This window comes from Episyrphus balteatus, chromosome 3 (assembly GCF_945859705.1).
Source record: "Episyrphus balteatus chromosome 3, idEpiBalt1.1, whole genome shotgun sequence".
In the NCBI taxonomy this organism is placed as follows: domain Eukaryota; kingdom Metazoa; phylum Arthropoda; class Insecta; order Diptera; family Syrphidae; genus Episyrphus; species Episyrphus balteatus.
The window spans coordinates 28,324,722-28,351,168 of record NC_079136.1 but is presented as its reverse complement, the minus strand read 5'-3'; the positions used below and the strand labels follow the sequence as shown (position 1 = coordinate 28,351,168).

The window sequence follows — 26,447 nt, the reverse complement described above, 5'->3', positions numbered from 1 at the left end:
AACTCTTTTTCAAAGAAAGGTTTAAATGGAAAGAAATACTTTAGGTTTACGAAAATTGAATTAGGTACAAACATTAGCTCGTCTTTTGCTACCTTGTAATTTTGTTTTTTTTTTGCCAATGATTAACAATAACGAATATTTACAAAAGAAATTCAGATACCCATAGCTTCTTAATCTTGAATAGAGTAAATGTACGTTAGGATGTGTCAAAATGCTAAAGTATGGAATTTTCAAATGTAATAGTTGTTTATCAAAATTAAATCCTGCGTTTACAATTTTCATTTTAATTAATAACTTTGGCTCGCTCAAAATATAGGCAGAAATCGAAGAAATTTGGATTTTTAGAGATTTTTGAAATATGTATATACAAAAACAAATATATTAAATATTTTTAGGCTTTCACGTGAAAGATAATTCTAAGAAAAAACTTATATTTGTTGGAATTGAACACATAGTAAGACCCTAATAAAACTTTTTATCACAATTAAATTGTAAAATTAGAGTACTTTATTTCGGCCATACAAAAGTGACACACCCTAATGTACGTGTAGCGTGTAGTACGTTTTAAACTGTTCCTGTAGTAAATATCCTACAGAACCTCCACAAAAAGTTATGTTGCGGTAAGGAAGATGTAAATTATCAGAAATAAAAAAAATCTAAGGATTCATTTTTAGAATATAGGTAAATACAAATATGTAGTAATTATTGAAAAATTATGATTTTTCACAAAATGGAGAGTAAAAAATTCTTTTTTTTTCAAGAAAAATAGAAAAATCAAAATTGATAGACACTAAAATATATTTGGTTTTAATTAATTGAGAAACTTTAGAGGACCTGCATGCTTATAGAAATTCAAATTTTTTTAAATCTGGGACACTTAAAACCCTGTTTAAAGTGACAGTCCATTGAATGCAGTATAACAAGTAAAATATAAGCTTGAAACGTGTTTGATATTATGAAAATCGCGTCGGTTCAGTTTTCACTATTCACGAAATACCCTGTGAATTAAAAAATTCAACACCTTTTAGATAAAAATGATAGATAACTTAGAACAATTTTTTTTTTAGAAAAGCTGTTTTTTATTCATTGAACAAATAGGTCTCAACATCCCAAAAATACCCTTAAATAATGTGTCATACGGTCGGATAACATAATTTAATTTTTTTTGGAGTACGGCTTGAAAAAAAACGTGATTTTGAAAAAAAAAGTTTTTCAAAATTTTTGGTAATGAATAAATCATGCAACAGGGAAAGTTCTCTTTCTTAAGATACTAGCTAACCTGTCAAAAAGTGAACTTTTCGAAGTTTATATTGTACCTTTATTTGGATAAGTTTTTGATAAATCTGAAATTTCAAGATTATTATATTTATCACTACGTTCACTTATCATATACCTACATAGGTAATGTGCGTGATCAAAATCTAAAATCTTTTTCCAAATAACCTTTTTTTTTAAAGTGGGCACCCATTAGCTTCAGAAAACTACTGCACCGATTCTTTTTAATTTCAGAACACTTTTTCTGTATCCATAATTATTAACAAATTATCTCTCAAGAGCTTGGAATAATTTTTATTTGACAATATCAAATAAGCCGGTTTTTTCGATAGAAATCGCGTTTTTTTCATTTAAAGTGTTCCAAAAAAATTGAATAATTGAAATTTAAAAAAATATTCAAAAGGTTACCTGGGGAACGAATTTTGACTTTTTGATTGATCCAGCAACAAGTTATAAGAGGAACCGCAACCAAATCCCATCCGAATAAGGATTAATTGCTTCTATTGCTGTAGTTTTAAATATTTCTTACTGGAAAATTGTATGCAAAAGTTTTTGAATGTCATACTTTATTGATCTTTTGGTTTTGATAAGTATGTGTAGTGTATATGAGTATAAGTAAAATAAAAAAGAATACATTGAAAATATTTTATTTTCTAAAATACCTATTTTTTTCTAATTTTATTTAATTTTTTACAACATTTTTTCACTAAAACAAGTTTATCTACTCAATTCGGTTCGACAACTCGAAATTGTTTTATTTCAGAGTAGGTAATAGAAATTAAGAATGATTTTGCCCAAATTTTTGTTTAATCTAGTTTGTTATTATTTTTATCAAACAAAAATGGCCGATTTTTTTCAGTAAAAATTGATGCATTGCTTAAAGTACTTTTCTATATTATTCTATATCAAACAATATTCAGAATTAAAAGTAGTCTTTTTTTACTAAATTTAAACCCAAGCTAAATTAACTTTGTTTCAAGTCCCTAAAATCCATTTGGTGAAGCCTTCAATAAATCAAATTGATTATATGTAAATCCTACCTTAATTGAACCCTTTCAATAAAGCGACCCTTGAGTAAGACCCTAGACATTTAATGTCCTTTTTTTTGCATAAAAACAATAAAAATTTTCTACTCCTTGTCAAAAAACAACATCATCATCATCAAATTACCACCAGAATTTGTTGTCACCAGATACTGATGTCATCATTACTTTGTCATCGCGGGAATTCGAATTGCGAACTTTTGAATCCTCAACACAATGTTGTTTGTGTCTTCTTCCTCTTCTCTGTCCATTGCAAGGAAGTCAGGATGAGAGAATATAAAATACAGCAAGTGCCTGCTAATATATCTCCAGCTGTGGAACAATTTTCCTCAAAAAAAAAGAAAGAAAAAAAAAAGCATGGTCTGTTGGTGTCACTTTATAAATATAAACATAGATCTCTACATCGATGTGTACCATTTGGCAAATGGAAGACCAATTTTTTGTCCTTCTGCCCAAACTGAAGACTCTAATGGCTGTGCGACAAATTAAGTTAAGCAAATTTTTTTTTTGTTTTTTGTTGGAGAAAAAATACTTGGATGTTAGTCTAGTTGTAAAAAATTTACTCTATATAAAAAAAAACGGATGTTGGCGACAAAGGTCTACGCGAGGGCACTTTTTTGCCTTCCTTAGTTTTAAGCCAGTGTGAATATAAGGACCAACAATGTGACGTTCCATGTGACGTATTGAGTCTGTCGAAAAACACTGCAGAAACAGTTTTGAATCCCCCTTGAAATCATTTGTGGAAAAGAGGTGAATCTGAATGTCACCCCAAAAATATAACACTCTTCGAGTTTTCAGGGTTGGCTGAATTACTTTTTAAGGCGTTAACGAAACCGCAACATATTTTTGGAAATTTATTTGATATTGGGTGAATCATTATTACACTGCCTGTCAATGGAATAGGTTCAACCTGTAAATGGCAAAGAAGAGTTCAGTGCAATTTTTTGCAACCTACGTAGTATACTATTTGAACTTAAATAGAGTTTTTGAGATAATCGTAGATAAAGTTACTATTAACTCATTTTTTATATCATTTTTATTACTGTAATTTATTGTTGTAATAGTTTAGGAACTGTATTTTTCTTATAAATGTTGTCCTACTGTATTAATACATAGTAGGTACCTATACAAAAAGATGTATGACATTTCCTTTTACATTAATCTATTGACCAAAAATGCAAATAAAAACAAAATTTTATAAAATTTTAAATCATTTTTGCATGATGAAATCGGCTCAGTCGTCGATTCGAGAAATCCGAAATTTAAAGAAGCGTTATGTGGTAGGTACCTATTTCTTAAAAGGGCTAAAAAAATATTCATTTTATAAACGGTGTGCCCGACAAACAATTTTGGTTCTATAAAGCTTTACAAAGATGCAATTGTTGCTTCTGTAAAGCATTATAGAAGAAAAATTGTTAGTAGGGTGGTCTGATTTTCTAATTTTGTTTATCGACAAGTACATAGATACTTACCATTCGTTTTAGTCCTTAAAAAAAATTGCAATTTCACCTCTAGGTAATCTCTTAAGCTACCAAGTTTGGATAAAATTGCTCCATAGGTTTACACTGTACTGCCCATAATCTTGTAAAGGCCCTAAATACATTTTTCATACTTCTGAGTTATAGAGGAAAACACAATATTAAATACCGCAATTTACATATAAAAATGAAAACAATTTGGAATTTTCTAAAATTATTTAAAGACCTAGGCTAAAAAATAAATAAGAATAAATCAGAGACAATATGCCCTTACTCCAAATAGGATGCAAAAAAATCAAAATTGAAAATTTTGTAGTTAGAGCCAATGTTGCCAGAGAATTTAAGAGGCAAGGAGCCGAATTTTAGAAGTCTTGGAGCAAAAAATCGCCAATTTCAAAAATTGTTCATAAAAACTCATAATATATACCCAAATAACATTTTGTGGTTAGAAAGCGGAAAATAAACCGGATATTTACTCTGGTTATTTAACGGATAAGTTACTAAACTCGTTAAATAAACGTATTTAAGACGTTCCAGAAACGTCTCCACAACCGAAAATGGTCAGTTATTTTTTAACTTCGTCTAAATCGGGTTTTTAAAAAACCCACTTTTTTCTACAAATACTGGGTTTTTAAAAACCTAATTTTCACGGTTATTAAATAACTGTTTATTTTTAGTCAAAGAAAAACTTGAAATAAACCATTTACGGCTATTTTATAACCGTTTACAAACCGTTATTATACAGTTTAAAAAAAACCTGTACTGAGTTGTTTGACGGTTTTTTTTATAACCGTTTTACTACGGTTATTATAAAACCTGTAATTAACGTTATTACAGGTTTTTTTGAAACCTGTAATATAACAAGTTCTTTTAAAACCTGTATTAAACGTTAATTTACGGTTTTTTTTATAACCTCTTACCTATAGGTTTTTATAAAACCTCTAATAAACGTTATTTGACGGTTTTTTTATAACCGTTTTCTTCCCGTTTTTTTTAAAACCTGTAATAAACGTTGTACAGGTTTTTATAAAACCTATAACAAACGTTATTTGACGGTTTTTTTTATAACCGCTTACCTATAGGTTTCTATAAAACCTGTAATAAACGTTATTTAACGGTTTTTTTTATAACCGTTTTCTTCCAGTTTTTTTAAAACCTGTAATAAACGTTGTACAGGTTTTTATAAAACCTATAACAAACGTTATTTGACGGTTTTTTTTATAACCGCTTACCTATAGGTTTCTATAAAACCTGTAAATAACTTCGTACAGGTTCTTATAAAACCTGTAATAAACGTTACTTCACAGCTTTTTTATAACCGGTTATTTACAGATTTTAAAAAACCTATAAAATGTTTGCTTACCAACATGCTGCAAACCATAAGATTCTTCCCAGCTGAAAATTTAATATTTGAAATAAGAACGCTGAAATTTAAGTTTAGTGAAACATTATTTAATGAAGTAAAACTAAAACTAAAACTTAAAGTAAAAGTAAAACTAAAACTAAAAATAAAAAATAGCTTAACTTAATTATGTTGTGGATTGCCCGTCAGAGGCAGAGGAGCTGGTGTTGGAACTGGTATTTCTGTAATGAGAAAAATGTTAACTTAAATGTTGATTATAATTTTATTTTTTAACTTACGTGGACGGTTTTCCCATTCGAAATGGGGCTTGCTTCAAAAAGCCTTTAAAAAATGAAGCACCCTCAGCTTCACTATAAGTGGGGTACCTTGATCGGACCGCTTCCAATATAGTTTTATACAGGAATTTGTATTGGCTGAAACTTTTTTTGGCATTAGTCCCCAGCCAAGAATGTTCTGCCAGTAGTGGATCCGTAAAAATGCACTTGCAAATAGTGCGGATCGTTTTCATTCCGTTGGCCCCCCCATAGGAGCTCAACTTACGGACCTGAAAGAAAACAAAAATATGTTTTAAGATGTCGTTTTTTAAACTTTTTCGTAATATAAAATGCATTTATTTTCAAATATTTTTGGCCGCATTTATTATGATTTGAAATTATAAAAGAAAATGTCAATATGTATTACGGTTTATGAAAAAAATTAAAAAGAATTTCATTTTCGAAGAACTTTTTTTAATAAAAGTTTTGAAAAAAAATGTATCTTATTTTTTTTCAAAGTTCAACATCTAAACATAAAATTATTTTTTATTTATTTAATAACCCTTACTGTTGAAAGTTAAATAGCAAAAATTTAAAGTTCTTATTTACCAAAGTCTTTTAGAAAATTAATTATTTGGATGCAAAAATTCAGTTTTTATCAAAAAAAAAAACCAATTGAAATTGAAGTTATTTTTAATTGTTTTTTCAAAAGTGTGATATATATTACCTTTTCTGCTTCGGAATTCAACTGATAATATTTATTAGAAAAAGTTTGGAAAAAAGTCATTTTTAATTTTTTTAATAAATTTTTTTTTTAATTCTGAGTTTGAGGACCATTTTTTCAAAAACTCTTAATTAAATTTAGTGAATTTAAATTTAAGATAAGCTTCTGGCTTTGTAAAAATGTATTTTAAAATATTGTAGGTGTTGCCGTTGTTTTATAAATATTTTTTTTGTGTTTGAAGTCGGATTGTGAGAAAATTGCATATTTCGTATATTTTGGTACTTACCAATTTTTTTTTGAATGCTGCATTTTGATGGAGTTTTTCCTCGATTTCCTCAATTTGTTGGACAGAGGTAAGTGGGAAAATTTCATCCAGTTGCAGTTCCTCATCCACTTCCTCTGCATTCTCTTTTGCAATTTTGGACGCCAACAAATTGACCGAAACTTCGGACTTCGCCATGAATGCCTCCAGCATTCCTTGCATGGCCTGCACCTTCACCTCAGTGGAACGCTGTCTTTCCAAAATTTCGTCTATTTTGGACGACAGTTCCTTGAATTGGGTACTGGTGCTGGGGCCTATAAACAATTAAAAATAAGAGTTATAGTAATATACAAAAAAAAGTAATACCTCAAGTAGCACACTTGTGTATAAATTGGTGTAAATTCATTAATTTTGGTGTAAAATTGAGAAAATTGAAAAAATATGGTGTATTTCTTAAAATTAGTGGTATAAAAATTATACCACTGTCTTTTCTGTACAAAATTTCAACATTTTTTTAAGATTCCGTGCAAAAAATACACCGATATTCAGTTGTTTTTATAATATACCATTAATGGTGCATAAAATTATTTGATTCTGAAATCAACCAAAACGGTTTATTTTGTACACTCTGTTTGGTGTAGGAAGCACACCCTGTGGACATAAAATTCACCAAAATGCATATGTGGGAGACGCCATATTTTTCAATGGACGCCATTTAAAAATAGAAGACAGCGATTAATTATTTTATTAAAATAGTATATTTATCGACCTAATAGTCCCGCATTCTTAGTTTTTTCGATTCATTATAAAATAACTTTTCTTAAAAAAATGTAAAACAACACAAAAATTATAATTTTTGAAAAATGGATTCTTAAAATCGAAAAAAAAATCATTAATTCACTGATATTTTTGAGGCGCTCGATTTTTAGAGGGGGTAGCATCTAAAATTAGTAGATAGAATGTGTTTCGTTTTAAAATTTGGCAAACAAAATCATATTTAACCATTGGTTTCTTATGGCAATATTATGAAAGTGAATAAAAATTCATTTTCATTTATTTCATAAGAAATGGTGTGAATTAGAATTCATCAAACTGTTTGAGATAAAAAATAAACTTTGGTTCAAATTTTAAATCAGAATAATTTAAATGGTGTATTTTATCCATAGATTTATTGTGTATTTTTCAATTTCAAAGGGATAATTTTCACCAAAAACAGATCATTTAATATACCACTAGTGCCATTTATACACCAAAATCGGTATATTTTTTTAACCACCGGAGTTTATTTTATACGAGAAAATGGTGTATTTTTTATATTCAAAATGCATATCACGAAAGTGCAAAAAATACACCAAATATTTTGGTGTATCTTAGACTTTTGTGCTACTTGAGACGGTTAGTGAAAGAACTAATATGCTATCTCAGCTGTTACTAAGAGGGACTGGGGTTTATCCTATTCAAATAACATTGGATAAACCCCAGTCTAAGATAAGCTGGAGTTTAAAAACGACTTTGAAAATTGTACTAGTGCTAAAATACATTTTTTACCTTCAAACGTGTATAAGTCGGAAATGACATTAGTGATGGTAACATCTTCATTTGGGGGGGTGAACGAGGAAACGTCTTGAAAATGAGAAGTAAGTATGACAAAATTAGTAACTTTGTTCCCATGTTTATACATTTTAAACTTACCAGAATTAGGAATCAAAGTTGACATCAATTTGTTCATATCTGTCATGTATTCCGAAGAATTGGTGTCGATGGTCACTTCTTCCGTATTTTCTTCAGAAGAAGACAAATACTCGGCATCCTTTTCCTTCTGAACTGCTTCCTCCCAGGAACCTTAAAAGGAAATACATGTTTTGTCGTAAATATAAGTGGCATGAAAGGGATACAAGAAAATATTTGTTCAAAAGGTGAAGCGGCTTAAGACCGGCCGAACAGCTCAGATTTTGACGATTTTTTTTCAAACGTAGGCAATTAAAAATGCTTTAAAGTCTATAGATTAAAAATTGCCGATGTTACCGTATTGTTTTTTAAAATTACAATTAAATTTTTTTTGAACACAACCATTTTTTTTCTTAAATTTCATAAAACAAATGATAGCAAAAGATTCTCTAGGTTATTTAAGGAAAAAAAATATAAGGGAGTAAGGGACAATCTTCCATCGTTTAAGAGATAAATGCAATTTTCTCATAATCTGACTTTAAACACAAAAAAAATATTTTGAAAACAACGGCAACACCTACAATATTTTAAAATACATTTTTAAAAAGCCAGAAGCTCATTCTTATCTCCTAAATTTAAATCCACTAAATTTAATCAAGAGTTTTTGAAAAAAATTTCAATTTCAATGGGTTTTTTTTATAAAAACTGAATTTTTGCTTTGAAATAATTAATTTTCTCAAAGACTTTGGTAAATAAGAACTTTAAATTTTTGCTATTTAACTTTCAACAATAAGGGCTATTGACTGAAGAAAAAATGACTTTATATTTAGATGTTGAACTTTAAAAAACAAATAAGTAAAATTTTTTTTCAAAACTTCTATTAAAAAAAGTTCTTCGAAAATGAAATACTTTTTAATTTTTTTCATAAACCGTAATACATATTGACATTTTCTTTTATAATTTCAAATCGTAATAAATGTGGTCAGAAAAATTTGAAAATAAATGCATTTTATATTACGAAAAAGTTTAAAAAACGACATCTTAAAATTTCTTCAATAATTTTTTTTTTTCAAAAATCTGAGTTCAGATACCATTCTTTCAAAAGCTCTTAATTCAATTAACTTAATTTTAATTTTACAAATATGACTAAGTTTCTAGCTTTTTAAAAATGTATATTTAAATGTTGTAGGTGGCGCCTTTTCGTTCACGCGCGCTCTCGTGAACGAAGCGAAAAAGGGTTGCTGTGAGTTTTGTTATTGCACCCGCTCGCAAAAACACCTGCTGGTCGAAAATTTTTTTTTAAGGCGCCATTGTTCTTCGCGAAAAAAAGGTCGCTGTTTTATTGTTTTATCGCTGTACACTTATTGATCTTGTATCGAACACACAAGAACAACAAGTCGACCGTCGGTCGCGGGTGGCGCTTTGTTCAAGCGCGCTGTCTTGGACGACGTAAAAAAAAGGTCGCGGTTTTATTGTTTTATTGTTGTACAGTACACTTATTGATTTTGTCAACGAAGTGAAGTGAAAAAAGGTCGATGTTTTATTGTTTTATTGCTCTTGTATCGATCACACAAGATCAACATGTCGATTGTAGTCGTGGGCGCCGCGCCGTGACGCCTTTTCGTTCACGCACGCTGTCGTGAACGAAGAGAAAAAGGGTTGCTGTGAGTTTTGCTATTGCACCCGCTCGCAAAAACACCTGCTAGTCGTGTTTTAAGGCGCCATTGTTCTTCGCGAAATTTGCGATATTGTTTTGCGAATTGGCTGATGCTGAATTGCACTCGATGACAATGTAATGTGTTTATATAAGAAAGACCGGTCTAAAAAACTTTAATTTCTGTAATAAATCTCATTGTGTAGAATATTATGAAGCGTTATTCAAATATAAAAATATTGAAAGGCCATAACCGCGATTACTTTAAGTATATGAAAGGGGACCTAAAGTGTATCAAAATTAACGTAACTAAGCTGTCAAAAATAGGCCCCCAGGATAAACTGCTTTAAGTTTAGATACGAATAAAATTTTACTTGGAGAAAAGTGGTCTAAGTGAACTTAATAAAAATAAAATAAAAAAGATGTAGTTAAACTTGTATCTTACCGATGTCATCAAATATTAATTTGCATGCTATGCTTTGCCAATCATCCGATGCTGTGATGCAATTTTTCCGACCGCAAATGGAATCTTTCTTGGACTTTGGCCATAATAGCTTCGTTCCATCGATGACCCAATTTTTGGGAACTGCCGTCACGAACTTCCCTTCATCTTCGAGCGTCTCCACAACACAATACATTTTGATTAACAATGTACTAATGGAAAAAAAACAGATTCAGTGTTTGGTAAAGTTATTTTGAAAAATTTAGAGGAAATATTTTCTATGTTATAAAAATTAGGCAAATTTTCTTCTTCATTTGATTTATAAACGCTTAAAAATTTAGAATAGAACGGTTTTTCGTAAAAATTTTGTTTTTGTTTTAAGCTTGAACCATAGATAACTGGGATGCCATGTCGATATGTTGCAAACTCCATTCTAACAATTTCTTCTGAGTTTGTTAAGAAGTAACTATCTGCAAGTGACGACTTCAAAACAAAATGTTGAAGCTGAATTGCTCTATAGATTCCAACACAGTGTTTAATTTTGCATATTTTATTCCTATCTTTCATATAAAGCATAGGAGTTTTGTTTTCATCTACATCAATTAGATCTACATTCTCAAAATCTTCGATAATCCTATTTGCAATTTGTTCCAGGGGTCTGTTTCCAGATCTTATTCGACGTTTTAAATATTGTAAACGATTTTCATATTTGAAAGCACTTATATTATCTAAAGGTCCATGGTATTTAACATCATCTACGACATGATATAAATTGTGAACGTTATAACTTATGTTTTCAGCTCCATAGATACTAGAAAAGTTATATATGAATGATTTGAACAGACTCTGTGCGACATCAACAAAAACTTGTTTATTTTTACTCAAACATATTGAAACAGCACAGTGTAGTTCCATAAAATTGGCATATACTTCTTCATGAGTTTCATTTTGCAAAACAACCGGACCTAAGTACAACAAAAACATACGAAATTCAGTGGCCTTCCAAAAGCTTATCACATCAAGTCCACGAGGTGTTCTATTGAAGTCGCATGGAACATATTTTCGTAGTGATACTAAGGTCTTAGAGATTCTCTCAATGTTTTTTGCCGAGAATTTTGTTTTAAGGGTTCTATTCTTAATCCATGTAACCAACAATTTTTTCATGACACCTAAGCACAACAAGTGCATGTAATCTAGAGGAAAATTCATAATAATATCTATTGGAAGTTTTTCTAATGGAGATGGTTGCGTATGATGATCTTCGTGTATCCCAGCCCGGAAAGAATCATTCGTGCGAAGTGATTTTGATAGGTTTGGAAAACACATTTGGTGAGATTTGTAATTATAATCCCCTTCTACATTACATCTTTCACAAGCAAAATAACCATTATGCCCTTTGATTCCTTTTAAATAAGAACGAGCGGGGGCGTCACAGATGAAATTCCTGATTTTAAAACTTATTTTTTTGGAACCAATGTTCAAATCATCAATGTTAACAGCCTCCTCAAGAAATAATCGCAGAAATTCATTAACACTTGAAGGTTTTGCCATTCCGTAGTAAACACCTATTACTAGCGGCGGCACACGAAAACCATCTGGTGAACACAAAATAGGCCAAAATTGGCCCTTTGAACTTTTGCTAACAGGAATCCCATCAATATTAAAGTCCAAGAATATTACTGTTTGACATGTCTGAACACTTTCAAAAACCTTAGTAAGAGCGCGAACCAAACCGAAATGCCAGTATCTACCAGGTGGAACTTCGATAAAAATTTTCTCAAGGGAAACGCGAGTTTGTAATAATGTTCGAGGGTCTAATGGCAAATAAGGATGAGAATTATGCAAAATGTTAAGCAAATCACGCAAGCAAATATTCGATATGTTATGCTGAATAGCCCATAATACTAAGTTTTTTTTTAAATTTTCTGGAATAGCTTCAAAATTAGTTGAGACAGCGACACAATTGTTTCCAGAATTTTCACTGTCACTTTCATGTTCAGAAATAATATTCGATAGGTGTTGCAACTCTTCAAATTTCGTGTTAGAAAAACCTTGTTCACAATTAGCACTTATTTCATTTTCCGAAAGGTGTTGCTGCACTTCAAATAACCTCTTGCTAAGAAAAACTTGTTCAAGATTTTTAATTCTTTCTTTTTCACGCATTTCTAATATTATTTTTTTAACTTTTCTTTTAAAAGTAGTTCTACTACAAATTTTATTTTTAATGATAGAATACATTTTTATTATAGTGATTTTATCAACAGTCAAGCTTGGAATAATAACGCGGAATGAGAAAGACAAATGAAAAGACGCGCTAAGTTATCTGTATGCCTACTCTCAAGTTATTTTTCAAACTCAGAAGTTATTTTCCAAACTCAGAAGATATTTTTCAAACTCAGAAGTTATTTTCTAAACTCAGAAGATATTTTTCAAACTCAGAAGTTATTTTCTAAACTCAGAAGATATTTTTCAAACTCAGAAGTTATTTTCTAAACTCAGAAGATATTTTTCAAACTCAGAAGTTATTTTCCAAACTCAAAAGATATTTTTCAAACTCAGAAGTTATTTTCCAAACTCAGAAGATATTTTTCAAACTCAGAAGTTATTTTTTATACTCTGAAGTTATTTATTAAACAATATTTAATATTTAACCCTTCGCTCCCGGAAAAAAATACAAATATCTTGAAAAAAAGTTTTGATATTTTCTAACAACACACTAAAATGAAAAAAATAATGATTGTACTAGTAATAACATTGTATAAGGAATGTTTTGAGCTGAGAGTACAAAAGGAAAAGTCCATTTTGTAGTAAAAAAAACTAACAAAGTAATTAATAGGTGGTATCATGCTGAAACCACTAGGAAGCAAAGGGTTAAAATAAATTATAAACAAATAACAATATTTAAAATAAATTATAAACAAATAACTTACCTCTTAATAATTTTTCACAGACAGATATTTTTTTTTATTTAATTTATATTTTTTCACAAAAACTTTCTCGCACAATAACTTGCTACCACCAGCCACAAAAGAATACTGAGAGATCTGAGAAAAATGAGAGACAAAAATATGATGGGCGACGCGCGACGCTCGAGTATGGTGAATGTGTATGTGTGGAGAGTTGTTGGTTAGTTGAAATTGGGTTGGAACTTAGTTGAAAAATTGCCAGGGTTGTTAAAAGGTAAATAACGAGTTGATTAAAAACTTATACGTACTTATAGTAGTTATTTAAAATCTTACTTTAAGCTTAGGATTTATAATGGATTAATTTTAAACCAATAAACAACTTTCATTGTAAAAAGTCAGTAATTTAAAATCTCGTTTCAAACTTAAGGTCAAATTTGGTTAATTTCTAGTCTATAAATAGCTTTTTGCGTAAAAAAGGAGTTATTTAAATACTTACTTGAAACTTGTAATGAAAATTTGGTTATTTTTTAGCCCATAAAAGACAAAAATAAAGAAGTTAATTAGAAACTCACCTTGAACTTAAGATTTATAATGGGTTAATTTTAAACCAATAAACAACTTTAATGGTAAAAAGTCAGTAATTTAAAATCTCGTTTCAAACTTAAGGTCAAATTTGGTTAATTTCTAGTCTATAAATAGCTTTTTGTGTAAAAAAGGAGTTATTTAAATACTTACTTGAAACTTGTAATGAAAATTTGGTTATTTTTTAGCCCATAAAAGACAAAAATAAAGAAGTTAATTAGAAACTCACCTTAAACTTAGGTTCTATAATGGGTTAATTTTAAACCAATAAACAACTTCCATCTTAAAGTGAGTAATTTAAAAACTCGTTTCAAACTATAGATAAAATTTGGTTAATTTATAACCTATAAATAACTTTTTGGGTAAAAAAAGAGTTATTAAAATACTTACTTAAAACTTTGGGATCAGATTTGGTTAAATTCTAACTTAAAAAAAAACTTTTTGTGCGAAAAAAAAAGTTATTAAAATACTTACTTCAAACTTGGAGCCAAAATTTGGTTATTTTTTAACCCTTAAAACACAAAACTAGAAGTTATTTAAAAACTTATTTATGACTTTGTGTCAAAAACGAGTTATTTAAATACTTTTCCGAAACTTTTGAAGAAATTTGGTTATTTTAAAACCAACTTCAAACTGAGGTTATAATTTAACCAAAAAAATTGGGTTGAAAAAATAACAAGAATGTAACCTGGGTTTAATAAAAGTAAATAAATAGCCAAAATATTTCCTTAGTTTAAAAATGGAATTTTTTAAACTAATTTATGACTAAAAAGTTTATTTTACGTATAATTTTAACCCAAAACAAACCTTCGAAAATACTGGGTTTTTTTTCTAACCTAAAATTAACCACAGACTTTTAACAACCCGTTTATAGCCGCTTTTTGACCGCGGTTATTTGCAGTTATTTTATAACTTTGGTTATTTTGTAACCGAGGTTTGAAATTGTTACTTGGGTAATAATGTATTTTGTAACATTTTTTTTTGTTTTTTTTTTATCATTTTTTCCCCACTTCAAATTAAGGGGTTATATCTAGTTGTGAGTGCGAAAAATCGTGCTTTTTCGTGAATTTTTTGTGAAGAGGCTTTCTATTAAAAAAATACAGACAATAAATAAACATATAGCGAATTTAATGCATTTTAAGAATTCGCGATGTATTTACAAATATATTGAGTTCCGTTATTTTTGTAGTAGATCTCCTAGACGACTTTTTCAAAAAGGTGTCTGGTGGTGAGCAAGATATGTATCTCTGAACCAAATTATTTAAAATAAAAAAAAAACCAAAAGATTCGGTTTTAGAATAGATGAATACAGGTAATGAACAAAGGAATAGTCAAAATTTTGATTTTTGACAAAATGGCGGCATCCCAAAAAATACCAGTGTAAAAATTTCAAGCCGATCGGTTCAGCCGTTTAGGAGAAATTTTGCTCACCGACTTTGAAAACACCGTTTCTAGAAAAACGCTTTAAAAAATTGTGGGAACAATGTAAACTAAGTTAAAACGTATTCACAAAATTTGTAAATTTTGGTTGAATTTTGAGTAAAAACAAAAAAAAAAAAAAAAAAAAAAAAAAAACGAAGGAAAAAAAAATTAGTTTTTAAATTCTTTTTTTTTCACATTTTTTAAAATTTTTGTTTGTTATTTAATAGTTCTTTAAATGTCTTTAATCTGCATTGCGTTCCGAAAGTATATTGAAGCTTTTAATGCGTATTTTGAAAAAATATTTCTAAAATTTAATTTTATATAAAAAAATATAAAACTATAAGAAATTATATAAAATTGTATGAGTAAAAATTTTTTAAACTTAAAAAAATTGGTATCATACCAATGGTATGCCATTAAAATGAAAATACATATACTTAAAAACAAAGTTCATAACATTGATCATAAAATCATATCAAAATTAAAAACACATTTTTCAAAAAAAATGAAATATGTGTTATTAAATAATCCATAAATGATATTTTTACTTTTTTTTTAGTTTTTTACTTTAATTTTTTGTTTACTAAAAATGTTGGTTGAAATCTGTTCAGTAGTTAACGTGAAAGACAAAAGTCAAGGAAGCTGTTCTGTGACAGATACCTACCGTAAATAATGATTCAAAAAGTATTTGTTTCATTTCGAAATCATGGTTCTAATTGCCACAGTATACACACAAACTTTATCAAAATAGAGCAATTTTTTATAGAATTAAGTTTTTTCTTGTCCATATTTTGATTTTTTGCCTGAGCTGAATCGCACAAAACTCATTACTAGATACCAAGTATGAAGAATTCGCTCTACTAGTTTAGAAGGCAGTTCAAGATATTCCCTATCTTCGTAATACCTTCATATCTCGAGTGAAATTTTTTAGAAAGATAATAAATTAGTGTCACCATAATGGCTTGAGTTTCCTGTTTTTTTTTTAAGCTCGCAATTCCGTCGTCTCTTATAAAGTGAATTAGATGGTTAAAGTTTTTTTTTTCCTCGAAGCTGGAAAATCAGATGAAATCAGACAAAAACAAATAAAACAAACCTAAAGATATTCATAAAAGCTTTGCTAATATAGGTCGACCTAAGCCTATTTAAAAAAATGTCTGTTAAGTTTTCAGTAATAGGGTCACTGTGGTGTATGTGTAACTTTTTTTGTGTGATTGTGGTGATAATGTAAAGTGAAAAAATTTAAATCTGTTCGACTAAAAAGGTTAAGTTTTTAGTACATTTGATGATGAATGAAGGTTTTAAGTGCAGGTAATAGATTCCAAACATTAAGTTTTCGTATAATTTTTAAATGGAACATGAAACCTTTTTGACCTAGTTAATAGCTTGTAATATACCTACTCATATACTTGATAGTTTATGGCTAACTTGGTGGAATGATTCTCGCGCACATATCTAATATGAAGCTAGTCACTACGGATTGCGCCTTAATTGTTAAAAAACATTCAAAATACAGCCTTGCAGCAGCATGACCCCCATTTTTTTTTTTTTATAAATCCCATTCGAGTAATGTTTTTTTTTTTTTCAGTTTTTTCTGTTTTTTTCTGAGAGAAAAAGATATAGCAAAAGGTCTGCCACCCCAAACATCGACATATGGTTCACACCATAGGGGGCATGCATGACAGACATTTGGAGTTGTGGCAAAATCCTAGCTTTTGCCCGGATTCCGTTACAGAATAAAATTTTTATAATGTATGGCGAATGCTTAAGAGGCTTTCGTACTTCTCGGTTTACACTCTAACAGAACCACGGAAAGAGAGAGAGGATAAGAGTGGTAAAGGTAGACACTCTCTCTCTCTCGTGAGTCCTTCACATTGTGGGAATATGTTTTGCTTCTATTTCTCACTCGGGAGTGGTTTTCTTTTTTATAATTTTATAATATGTTTTTTCCTTTTTTTTTCTATTTTTTTGTATATTTTTTTATATCTACTTTCGGTACGTTCTCTCTCCAGTGCAAGTGACTTTTTTGTATTCAAACAGTAAACCGCAGTATGTGTTGTGTATACGGTATACCGGAGAACGGTAACGTATCACTAAAATTTATGTGACACTTACTTAAGAGCTTCTTCTAGCATAAACCATTAAGCATTGCGCTTCTTCTTCTTTTCGAGGATGTAGAAATAGTAGAGGAGACTGTCCTCGTCCTCGGCGATGCTGGGTGGTATGGTAGCGCAGTTGGGTACCCACTGCAAGTAGATTTCGCATTCGAAGCGCACGTATCCTGAAATCACCATTTATCCATTCTCGCAACTACCGCTGTTGCCGCCGCCGGTTTTCGTCCGGTTCCCATTCCCACCCCCAAGAGGATATCTCCATTTTTTTTTTTTTTTTCAAAGGCAGTATGGAGCATTTTTTAAAATTGCTTCATAGATCGGTCGTCGACGACGAATACTATTTCGACGACGATGATGACGACGGTCTTAGCACAGTCAGTGGTATGGTGCTGTGTCCTGTGCCTCTGCCAATGCTTTAGACTTTATGTTCTTGTCGAACGTTAAGGATATGAAGTCATAAAAATGCTTGGCATGGATACAATTCGCTCTCTGCACAAGGATGAATGTTTGAAACTGTACACATAGCAATGGTATTCACCAGCAACGACAGAAATAAATTGAACTTTTAATCGTCGACGGGATTGGAGAAAAGAGTGTTGAATCTACAACATTTTCGAAAGGAAGACGTTTTTTTTTATAGATATGTTGTGTGTGCTGCATCGCTATGATACCTACTGTGAGAATGAAGAAGAAAATATTTTTCAGTAAGCAAGATTAGCAAGAGTTCGATGGGGATTTGACAATCGTTAAGTTATTTGGTAGACGTGGTTTTAATTATCCTTTATGGTTTTCATGAGTTGATAATGTTGGCTTAGAATAATAGATGATGACAATAGAATACAATATTTATGAGTCCTTAAGGAGAAAGAAAGGAAGAAATTTAATGTGAATGAATGCAATCGTTGCATTACCTATTATGACCTTCGTAATGTTAGAAGGCCAAGCAGTGTAGAAAAAGAGAACGTGGATTTTGTAATGAAAGTTTGATTTTAGTGATGATGTTGTTATTGAAAGCCGAATCGGCTTCGAGTCTCCTTTTTTGAGAAAGGTATATGCTTGTAGTACCCAGTTGGGCAATGGAGTATAAATCCAGAGATCTGGTTTCGAATCCTGACCTTCACCACCTGACAACATTATGCCAAGTACTGGGTCAAGGAATTGACAAAGCCTCCTCTTGCATATCTGTTTAGATGAGAGTTGTTAGTAACGGGGTATAAAAGGGGAGAGTCAAGAAGTCATGACCCCGTAAGATGACTTTCAAAATATTGAAGTTTTATAACATCGAAGAAAATGAATGAATGAATGGGGATGTGCCCATATTTTTAGCAAACGATATGCTGGAATACGATTAATAGATTCGTTCGATAATATTTAGCATTCATACATGCAAACAGCTGTAACTCTAGCTAAAGGCTTGGTGGTAGTACTTTCAAGTTGTTGTTGTTGTTGATCAGAGATTATAATGAAATTGTCGGAAAACAGCAGCCTTACTGGAAGTACTTGATGCAAAGTTAAGTTTTGTTGTATAGTTTTTGGATGGATTAAAGATCAAAAAAAGGATTTTATGCAATGCCGTTAAAAAGATATTGAATTGGGCACAGAGTTGGGAAATAATGATTTCTTTTTGTAATTAATTACAGATTTCATTTCAATTACATGTAATTAGTAATTGAACTTTTTTCAATTACAATTACAGGTAATTGTAATTGAAAAAAAAAAAACATACTTCCATTACTTGTATTTGTAATCGAAAAAGTTCAATTACTATACAGATGTAATTGAAAAAAGTAATGGATTCGAAAGTAATTGAAATGAAAAACAGTTTTAATTACATTTTTCTGTAATTAATTACTTATATTGTAATTCATTACATGTTTTTATTAATTACACTGGCCAAACATTTTTAATTTTTGTTTAATTTGCACATAGATTTATACACAATTTTATGGATTTGGGTTCACAATCCCCAAAATTCGCATTGGTTTTCTTCCAGCAGTTGAAATACTTAATTTTTCACATTTGGGAACTTGTTCATTCGTGTTCTTAAGTTTCGTGTGTTTTAGGCGTTCATAAAAATGTTCCAGAAAAATGTATATCAAACCTAAAGTATTTGGACTCAGTGCGCTTAAAATTTACATTGGTTCCTTTCTAAGAGCTCTAATTTTGGAGATATTATTTAATTTTTCACATTTTGAGGGAGTTCTTATATTTTGTCCTTTTTTAATCACATATGTTTTTAAGTTGTACTGGAAAAATTTCTATCAAATGTAATGTATTTCGGTTCAGGTACTAAAATTGAAAAAAATTTGTCAATTTGTATGCTTTTTTATTTTTGAATAATAATAAAAAAAAACTTCATTTAGTTTGAAATGATTGACAAGTTGACAACGTTCTGGAATATTTTTGTGTGTGTTGGGTTGTGTTATATTATTTTTATTAAATAAATAAAATGCATTCCATTGTAAGAACTACATATTTTATTTTCAACACAAACAAAAATAAAACTCTGTTTTATCAACAAAGAACAAATACAATTCAACAAAACATGCTCTGAACACTGATGTTAGTATTGATTTCTCGTAAAAAATGAGTTTACTTACGACAGACTCATTTTGAAAACTAAGATAATTTGAACACCAAAACAAATACCTAAGAGAGTATTGACAAAAAAAAAAAAAATAAGATATCCAACAAAAAAATCTATTATACATTGAAAAAAACTTCTTCGCTGTGTTTTTAAGTAACGAAAACCTTAAAATGCGATTTTCCAGAATTCCAAAAGACAAAGAATTCCATTAAGACAAAACAATTCTCTGGCGACGATATGACAATTTGGAGTCGTCATTTCATACCATGAATTAAGTTTTGAAAAATGTAAAATTTCTTCGAATCTTCTTTCAGTGCAGTTTTTTATTGATCTTCAGCACTTACCAGGGGCGTGTTTCAGAGCTTACTACCTCAACTACTTTTACTACATCAGCAACCTAGAAAATCATTAGTTGAGTCCGATTGAAAGTCGGGAAATATTTGTAAAGGTCTAAATAGTGCAAATGTCTGAAAAATTGCTTCGAAAAGTCCAACAGGCCGCCGCAATTAATTTTTAAAGTAATTGATGAAGCTGATGTAAACAATGAATTAAGCTCTATAATAGGCTCCAAGTAGTAAGTAATAACCTCTTAAAGATATTTTGAAGCCACTCTAACACTTTTCATAACATCTTATGACAAAACAGATTAATTCCGTACCATTTACAAATTATCTCGTGAAATGTAATTGAAAAAAACATACAATTAATTACATTTTCGTGTAGTGATTACTTAAAAAAGTTATCATTACTGTTTTTTTGGTAATTACTTTTGTTTTCAATTACATAAAAGTAATTGAATTATACAAGTAATTGACAATTTTCAATTACATGTAATGGGTAATTAAGGAATTTCAATTACCCATTACATGTAATTGAAAAAAATTTTGCACATTTTAATTACAAGTAATTGTAATTAAAAATTTTTCGAATCATTACTTCCCAACTCTGATTGGGCAGTTAAGAAAAATTTTATCTTACAACTAATATAATCTCTCTCACAACTTATATATTTTCTCTCACAACTATTGAATTCATATGGGTAATTCCATGAAAAAGTGTACACGAATTTTGAACAAATTATGCAGACTTTTTTTTACTTTTTCCAATAGAAAATTACGGCAACACTTTATGCAAGTTGCAAGAAAAGATTCTTTATTATATAATACATTATACCCTTATGGCTAGAAATTAAATCCAGGGAGTATAAATAATTTAAAAGCCTTTTTTCAAACATGAACTTGTTAACTAAAGAAGCCCCGCAGAAATCAAGATGAATCTAATAGTGACAATGACAATACCGCCTTGAAATTGCTTTAATAAATAAACATTCAAGCAATCTTCGTTACACAATATTCGATTTAAAAATTACTTTTATGAAAATGCATCTATTCTTTATTTTTGCAACAGTTAATGGCAGGTAAAATGCATGAGTTATTAAATTAATATAACTTGAACTACCTAAATACTTTCAAATTTTTCCTCAAAATATTGGTTGTTAATTTGCATTTATGGAATCTTCAATAAAAACAAATTAATATTTAAGTTTCTAAATTTCTCTTAAAACTCATGTCCGATTACACTGTGTAACACTCAAATTATAAACGAGCGGAGAGTTATCACGTTTTCTAGAGCTTGTCGCACTGATTACGAAACGGTATTTAAAAAGTCCTAAACACCCCCAAAATCTGGAGTTAGGGGCAAAAAACGTTTTTTTGGATATTCACCCATTGAAAAAAATTCTAGCTCCGTCCAATTTGTACCCATTTTTGATTTATAGTTTCTGATAGAAGATAATAATACCTTTTCAACAATGTATAAAACATGTGATTCAGTTAAACCACCTAGAATTTATAAACTGGCAAAGTTCAAAAATTAAATTTTTTTCGTCATTTGCCCAACTTCGACATCAATTTAAAGTATAGGTATGTTTTAAAAACAAAATGCTATTTTAAAAATATATTCTTAAATAATATTCATTTCCAAATGAAATGAGGTATTTTTTATGAAAATCAGTTCAAAATTGGCTTAGAAAAAAAAAATTTTACGATTTCAACCCAGGCACAGAAATTCGAACGGTTGGAAACCGAACAAAAATGTCATTTTGGCACGTAGTACGATAACTTGGGTGCCAGGATTCGATAACGATTTTTTGTAGACTAGTTCAATGCAATCATTTTTAACCCCTTCCTTTAGGAGGGAGGGGCAGTTTTCTAAAAAAAATTATTGAAATAAAAAAAAATATTTATTAAAAAACAACGGCAACACTTACAATTATAAATGATACCATTTCCGAAAGGCAGAATTGCTCATTTAATTTAAATTTTTAAATCAATATATTTCAACCAATTGTTTTTGAAATAATCGATTTCAAAGTTAAAAATAGACGAAAAAAAAGACTGTAAAGACTTTGAATTTTAACAAAAAATTGACTCATGAAGAAAACTGCCTCAATGTATTCCTTATCGAACAGTGAAAACTATACTATGCCTTCTAAGTTTTGAGAAAATTGAAAAATAATTTTATTACGTTTTTCTTTTTTCAAATGATTTTTTTTATGACACATGAATTGAAAAAAATTGAATTTTTGAACTTTAAAAGCTTTTGGGGGTGTAAGGGACTTTTTAAATACCGTTTCGTAATCAGTGCGATTAGCTCTACAAAACGTGATAGGTCTCCGCATGCGTATGTACTAAAACCTGATTTTTGTAACACAGTGTTATTGTAACGTGACACGTGAGTTACCAAGAGACTTTTATTTTTCCCAAGGAAATACTAAAAATAAAGAAAAATATTTTACTTAATTTTGAAAGCAATAGTTATGCTACATTCATGGACAGTATTTTCGAATCAATTTATATTAAAATTGAAAAAAAAAAAAATCTTTTTGTGTACCTATTGGAAATTTGTTTGAATGTAACGTGAGTTACCATGGAATTTCCCATATTCAAATGAAAAAAAGTGTTTATTTAAAATATTTGAGTACCATTTTGAGCCTTGGGATTCGCATGTGGCTTGTGACTCTTTAAAAAAAAAATTCCAAAAAATCATATACCCTCGTATTCGCTTAAGCCTTAATTAGTAAGCTATAGGGTTACTGGCGACAAAATGTTTGTATGACCATAAAATCCATTTAATTCCATCATAATAAAAGAAATTTCTACGAAAATCATATTTTCTTAATTCATAAATTCTGAATTTTTAAAAGATAATTTGCTTTTATTGAAGAAAATGGATTTTATAGACATTAAAAAATGTTTATCATCACTCTCCAGTGATAACTAATAAAGTTACTAAAAATTGTTTGTAAAAAATATTTCAGCACGACCCCACCCGAGACGTAAACTTTTAAACGCCCCTCGTTTTTAGACATTAGGCCTTGCTCTTGCATGTCACACATGTATTTTTATATAAAGAGTTTCTTTTTTTCTAGATGTGTGGTTTTCAATCCGACAACACTTTTTTTCTAGTAGGTCTTTTTGACAGCTGTCACTTGATTTATGCTCAATTTGGTTTGCCATTTTATAAATAATAGCCGAACGACCAAGTTCGGTGAATATGCCCAAAACAAGATGTCCACCGATCCCGATTTTCACAAGAAAATTTTGTTAAGCGAATTCTCGTCATTGTTCAGACCCCGTGACATCCTCACTGAATTGGTGTGCTTTGGGCAATCAATGGGCAAAGCCATGATTAAGGACTTTTTCGTGTCTGTATTGGAGGATGTTGACGTGGACGAAATATGTTTCCAGCAAGATGACGCTACCGCTACATGTCAAACAAATTTTTGGTGATCGCATTTTCTCTCGTGTCGTGGGCCTGTGACGAGGCATCAAAGATCTTGCGATTTAACGTAGCTGGACAAATTTTTTCGTTGGGTTATGTGTAGTCGCTTGTCTTCGCTGCTGAGTCCGAGGCGATTAACGCCTTTGAAGAGAATATTCGGAGCGTTTTGATGACAATAGGCCTCAATTGGTGCCTGAAGTGGTGGAAAATTGGGCCTCTAGACTAAAATTAATTTGAGCCAACTGAGACCCGAATTCATTTTTTAAACAAAACGGGTTGTTCTTTAAAAAAATTATTAAATTATACGTTCTTAATCGTTAAACAAAAAAATAAAATCAATTAATCCATGTTTAATGTTAAATAATAAAGCAGATTTTTCAATTAAAAGTTTAGGTACACCAGGCAACACATCAAATAGATGCACACTGTTTATCTATTACCACCATCAAAGTATTTTATTATAATGCTTTGCAAGTCAGTCATATCCTTTGAAAAACCTCAAACAATAGCGGCTTTTATAGATTTCTAACTCAAAAACACACATAAATCCTTAAGTGCGGTTCTTATTTATGATACAATAAAGTATAGCCATGCGTCACCCCCTTCCAGAAACAATATTATGAATGAGTTAGTCACATGCGAATTGCGATGCGAACTCTTAAACAAGAGAGAGAGGCTATCATTTCTCTCAACAGACGACACACATAAATAAAAACCAGCCATTATTATCCTCGAAACAAAGCAGAAGCTAAAAGTTTTATAAACACAAGGGCTAACAGCATCGATATGGGATAAAAACATAACCAAAAATAAAACATCCTATGATATAAACTAGAATACAATACCAAAGCCCTTTTGTATTATAAAACTCCAGTTGAAACTTCAAACAAGAGAGCATCTTCAAGAGTCATTGATATACCTACAAAAAAAAAAAAGACAAAAAACAGGACCCACTTTTTTACTGAAATGATTGCAATAATCAGATTAACACTCAAGCTATACACCAAAGAGTGCGGTATTGTCTTTCATATATACAAAAAGGACTTTTTACACACACGTATGTGGGAAAAGTGCCAAATAATTAGCAAACAACTCTCTGAATTGAAGTGGATCCCTGGACACTTGGCAGCACTGGCTTTACTGAACAAAAATACACAACTTCACTTTAAATGACAAATTTTCGTGCCTTTATCTTCTCTGGCTTGTATTATTTTATTACGCTCATAGGGATTCCATTTAACGGTCATTTTTCATCTCGCAAAAGTAGAAGGATATTCATTTCAAAAGACACCAACCGACGACGACAAACCCTCTTTGAACAGAAAACAAAAAAAAAAAGCACAAACAGAAATATACACGAAATGAAAGAGTTTTTTTTGGAAGGGAAGTTGACTGAAGCCAGGTCCTTAGAAATTTAAATTGCTTATTAGCAAAGTTCGCCGAGTAAATTCTTTGTTATATATTTTTCTTTTTAAGTTTTTGTGTATTTTTTTTTTACTGCAGATTGGTCTTACTTTGCCTGGAAAAACTCCTTCGGGGGTTGTTTTCGCATCTCTGGCAAAAGCCTTGAAGTCTTAATGCTTTTGTTAGTTTGTCTTTAAGGACATAAAGCGCAGGTGGAAGCTGGCAAGCGCGACAAGTAGTTAGGTATGGGCTCAAGAGAGCAATGTGGAATGGTGAGCAAAATGACAAGGGTCATGTTGTTTAATTATTTATGATTTTCTTTTTTTTCGTTTTTTGTTCTATGTAAGAAGGCTTGTCATTGGATTTTGTATGTTTGTACGTCGAAAGTAATTTGTTACTGATAAATTGGGAGGATGTTGTAATTTTTATTTTCGGGCTTGATGAAATAGATGTCGTATGGATGAGTGCTCTCTTCAAGAAATTGAAAGTATTTAATAAGTTAATTAATGGCTTTCATAAAATGAAGAATTTTTTTTTTGAGGACTTTTATTCAATATTTTTGTTAATCCTTGTTATGTTCTTATTTGATTTTGTCTATCAAGACTTAAATTTGAAAGAGTGGATCTTTGAAGGTTGTCATATAAGTTAATATTTTAATATCTTAAAAACAGTAGGTTTTAGACAGAAAATTTGTTGTACAAACTTGTAGCTGAGCTAGTTTAACTTAAAATTGTTCTTTAAATTTTTCTTGTATCACTCAACGTTTAGAAAGTAAAAATAGAATAGTGTTTCACGGATTATACATAAATTATCCTAATACCATCCAATATACCAAAAATCAGTCTTTTATAATAGTTTCCTTTTTATTTTTTTTTTCATCCATTTTGACTAGGTTAAGTGTTTGTCACACAAAAAGCTCATACATACGATAATATTTTTTTTAGTAATAAATTAATATGCTTTTGATTTATATCAACTAAATACCCTTGTCTTTGAGTTATATGTATTTTTAAGCATATTTTTGACGTCCCTTACTTTGGCGGACACTTTGTGGCGGAATCAAAAAAAAATTATCTCATTAATTGTAGCTAATTAAATGCTAGTTTGTTGCGAAAACCAAAAATTTGCAGCTCACATAGTTTTTTTAATTATTGAATTTTCCGCTTAAATAAGTCTGAAGTTAGCGGAAATGATTGAAATTAATAAGTTTGTTGAGCTAGTTTCCTTTTTATTTTTTTTTTTTCATCCATTTTGACTAGGTTAAGTGTTTGTCACACAAAAAGCTCATACATACGATAATATTTTTTTTAGTAATAAATTAATATGCTTTTGATTTATATCAACTAAATACCCTTGTCTTTGAGTTATATGTATTTTTAAGCATATTTTTGACGTCCCTTACTTTGGCGGACACTTTGTGGCGGAATCAAAAAAAAATTATCTCATTAATTGTAGCTAATTAAATGCTAGTTTGTTGCGAAAACCAAAA

The 26,447-nt window shown here is 30.0% G+C and overlaps 3 protein-coding genes across 4 annotated transcripts in view; 1 reads left to right on the top strand and 2 right to left on the bottom strand.

Moving 5' to 3' along the window:
• The window catches only part of LOC129916613 (nucleolysin TIAR), a 256,413-nt gene that overhangs the window by 19,813 nt on the left and 210,153 nt on the right, over nt 1–26,447 (top strand). The gene's annotated exons all lie outside the window — the stretch shown is intronic.
• On the bottom strand, nt 4,229–6,758 carry LOC129916615 (uncharacterized). Its single transcript, XM_055996659.1, has 3 exons — nt 6,424–6,758; nt 5,438–5,703; nt 4,229–5,380 (listed from the first exon to the last, which is right to left on the bottom strand). Exons 1-3 carry the CDS (start codon nt 6,619–6,621, stop codon nt 5,326–5,328), a joined length of 519 nt encoding a protein of 172 aa, XP_055852634.1. The 5' UTR covers nt 6,622–6,758; the 3' UTR covers nt 4,229–5,325.
• LOC129916612 (uncharacterized) lies at nt 7,798–13,462 on the bottom strand. Of its 2 annotated transcripts, XM_055996650.1 has the most exons (4): nt 13,094–13,462; nt 10,167–10,375; nt 8,092–8,241; nt 7,799–8,022 (listed from the first exon to the last, which is right to left on the bottom strand). In XM_055996650.1, exons 2-4 carry the CDS (start codon nt 10,357–10,359, stop codon nt 7,883–7,885), a joined length of 483 nt encoding a protein of 160 aa, XP_055852625.1. In that variant the 5' UTR covers nt 10,360–10,375; nt 13,094–13,462; the 3' UTR covers nt 7,799–7,882. The 2 variants fall into 2 exon arrangements, 1 of the variants encoding a protein (XP_055852625.1); XR_008772515.1 differs by lacking the exon at nt 13,094–13,462 and having other exon boundaries at nt 7,798–8,022; nt 10,167–12,608.

Bases quoted from the DNA above. Each gene is read 5' to 3' on its own strand.
- LOC129916612 (XM_055996650.1), bottom strand. From the start codon at position 10,359: ATGTATTGTGTTGTGGAGACGCTCGAAGATGAAGGGAAGTTCGTGACG. The intron at 8,242-10,166 runs GTAAGATACAAG...TTTCCTTTTAAG, and splicing joins ATTAATATTTGATGACATCG to GTTCCTGGGAGGAAGCAGTT. The intron at 8,023-8,091 runs GTAAGTTTAAAA...CTCATTTTCAAG, and splicing joins AACTTTGATTCCTAATTCTG to ACGTTTCCTCGTTCACCCCC.
- LOC129916615 (XM_055996659.1), bottom strand. From the start codon at position 6,621: ATGCAAGGAATGCTGGAGGCATTCATGGCGAAGTCCGAAGTTTCGGTC. The intron at 5,704-6,423 runs GTAAGTACCAAA...GTTTTCTTTCAG, and splicing joins CAGCATTCAAAAAAAAATTG to GTCCGTAAGTTGAGCTCCTA. The intron at 5,381-5,437 runs GTAAGTTAAAAA...TTCTCATTACAG, and splicing joins CGAATGGGAAAACCGTCCAC to AAATACCAGTTCCAACACCA.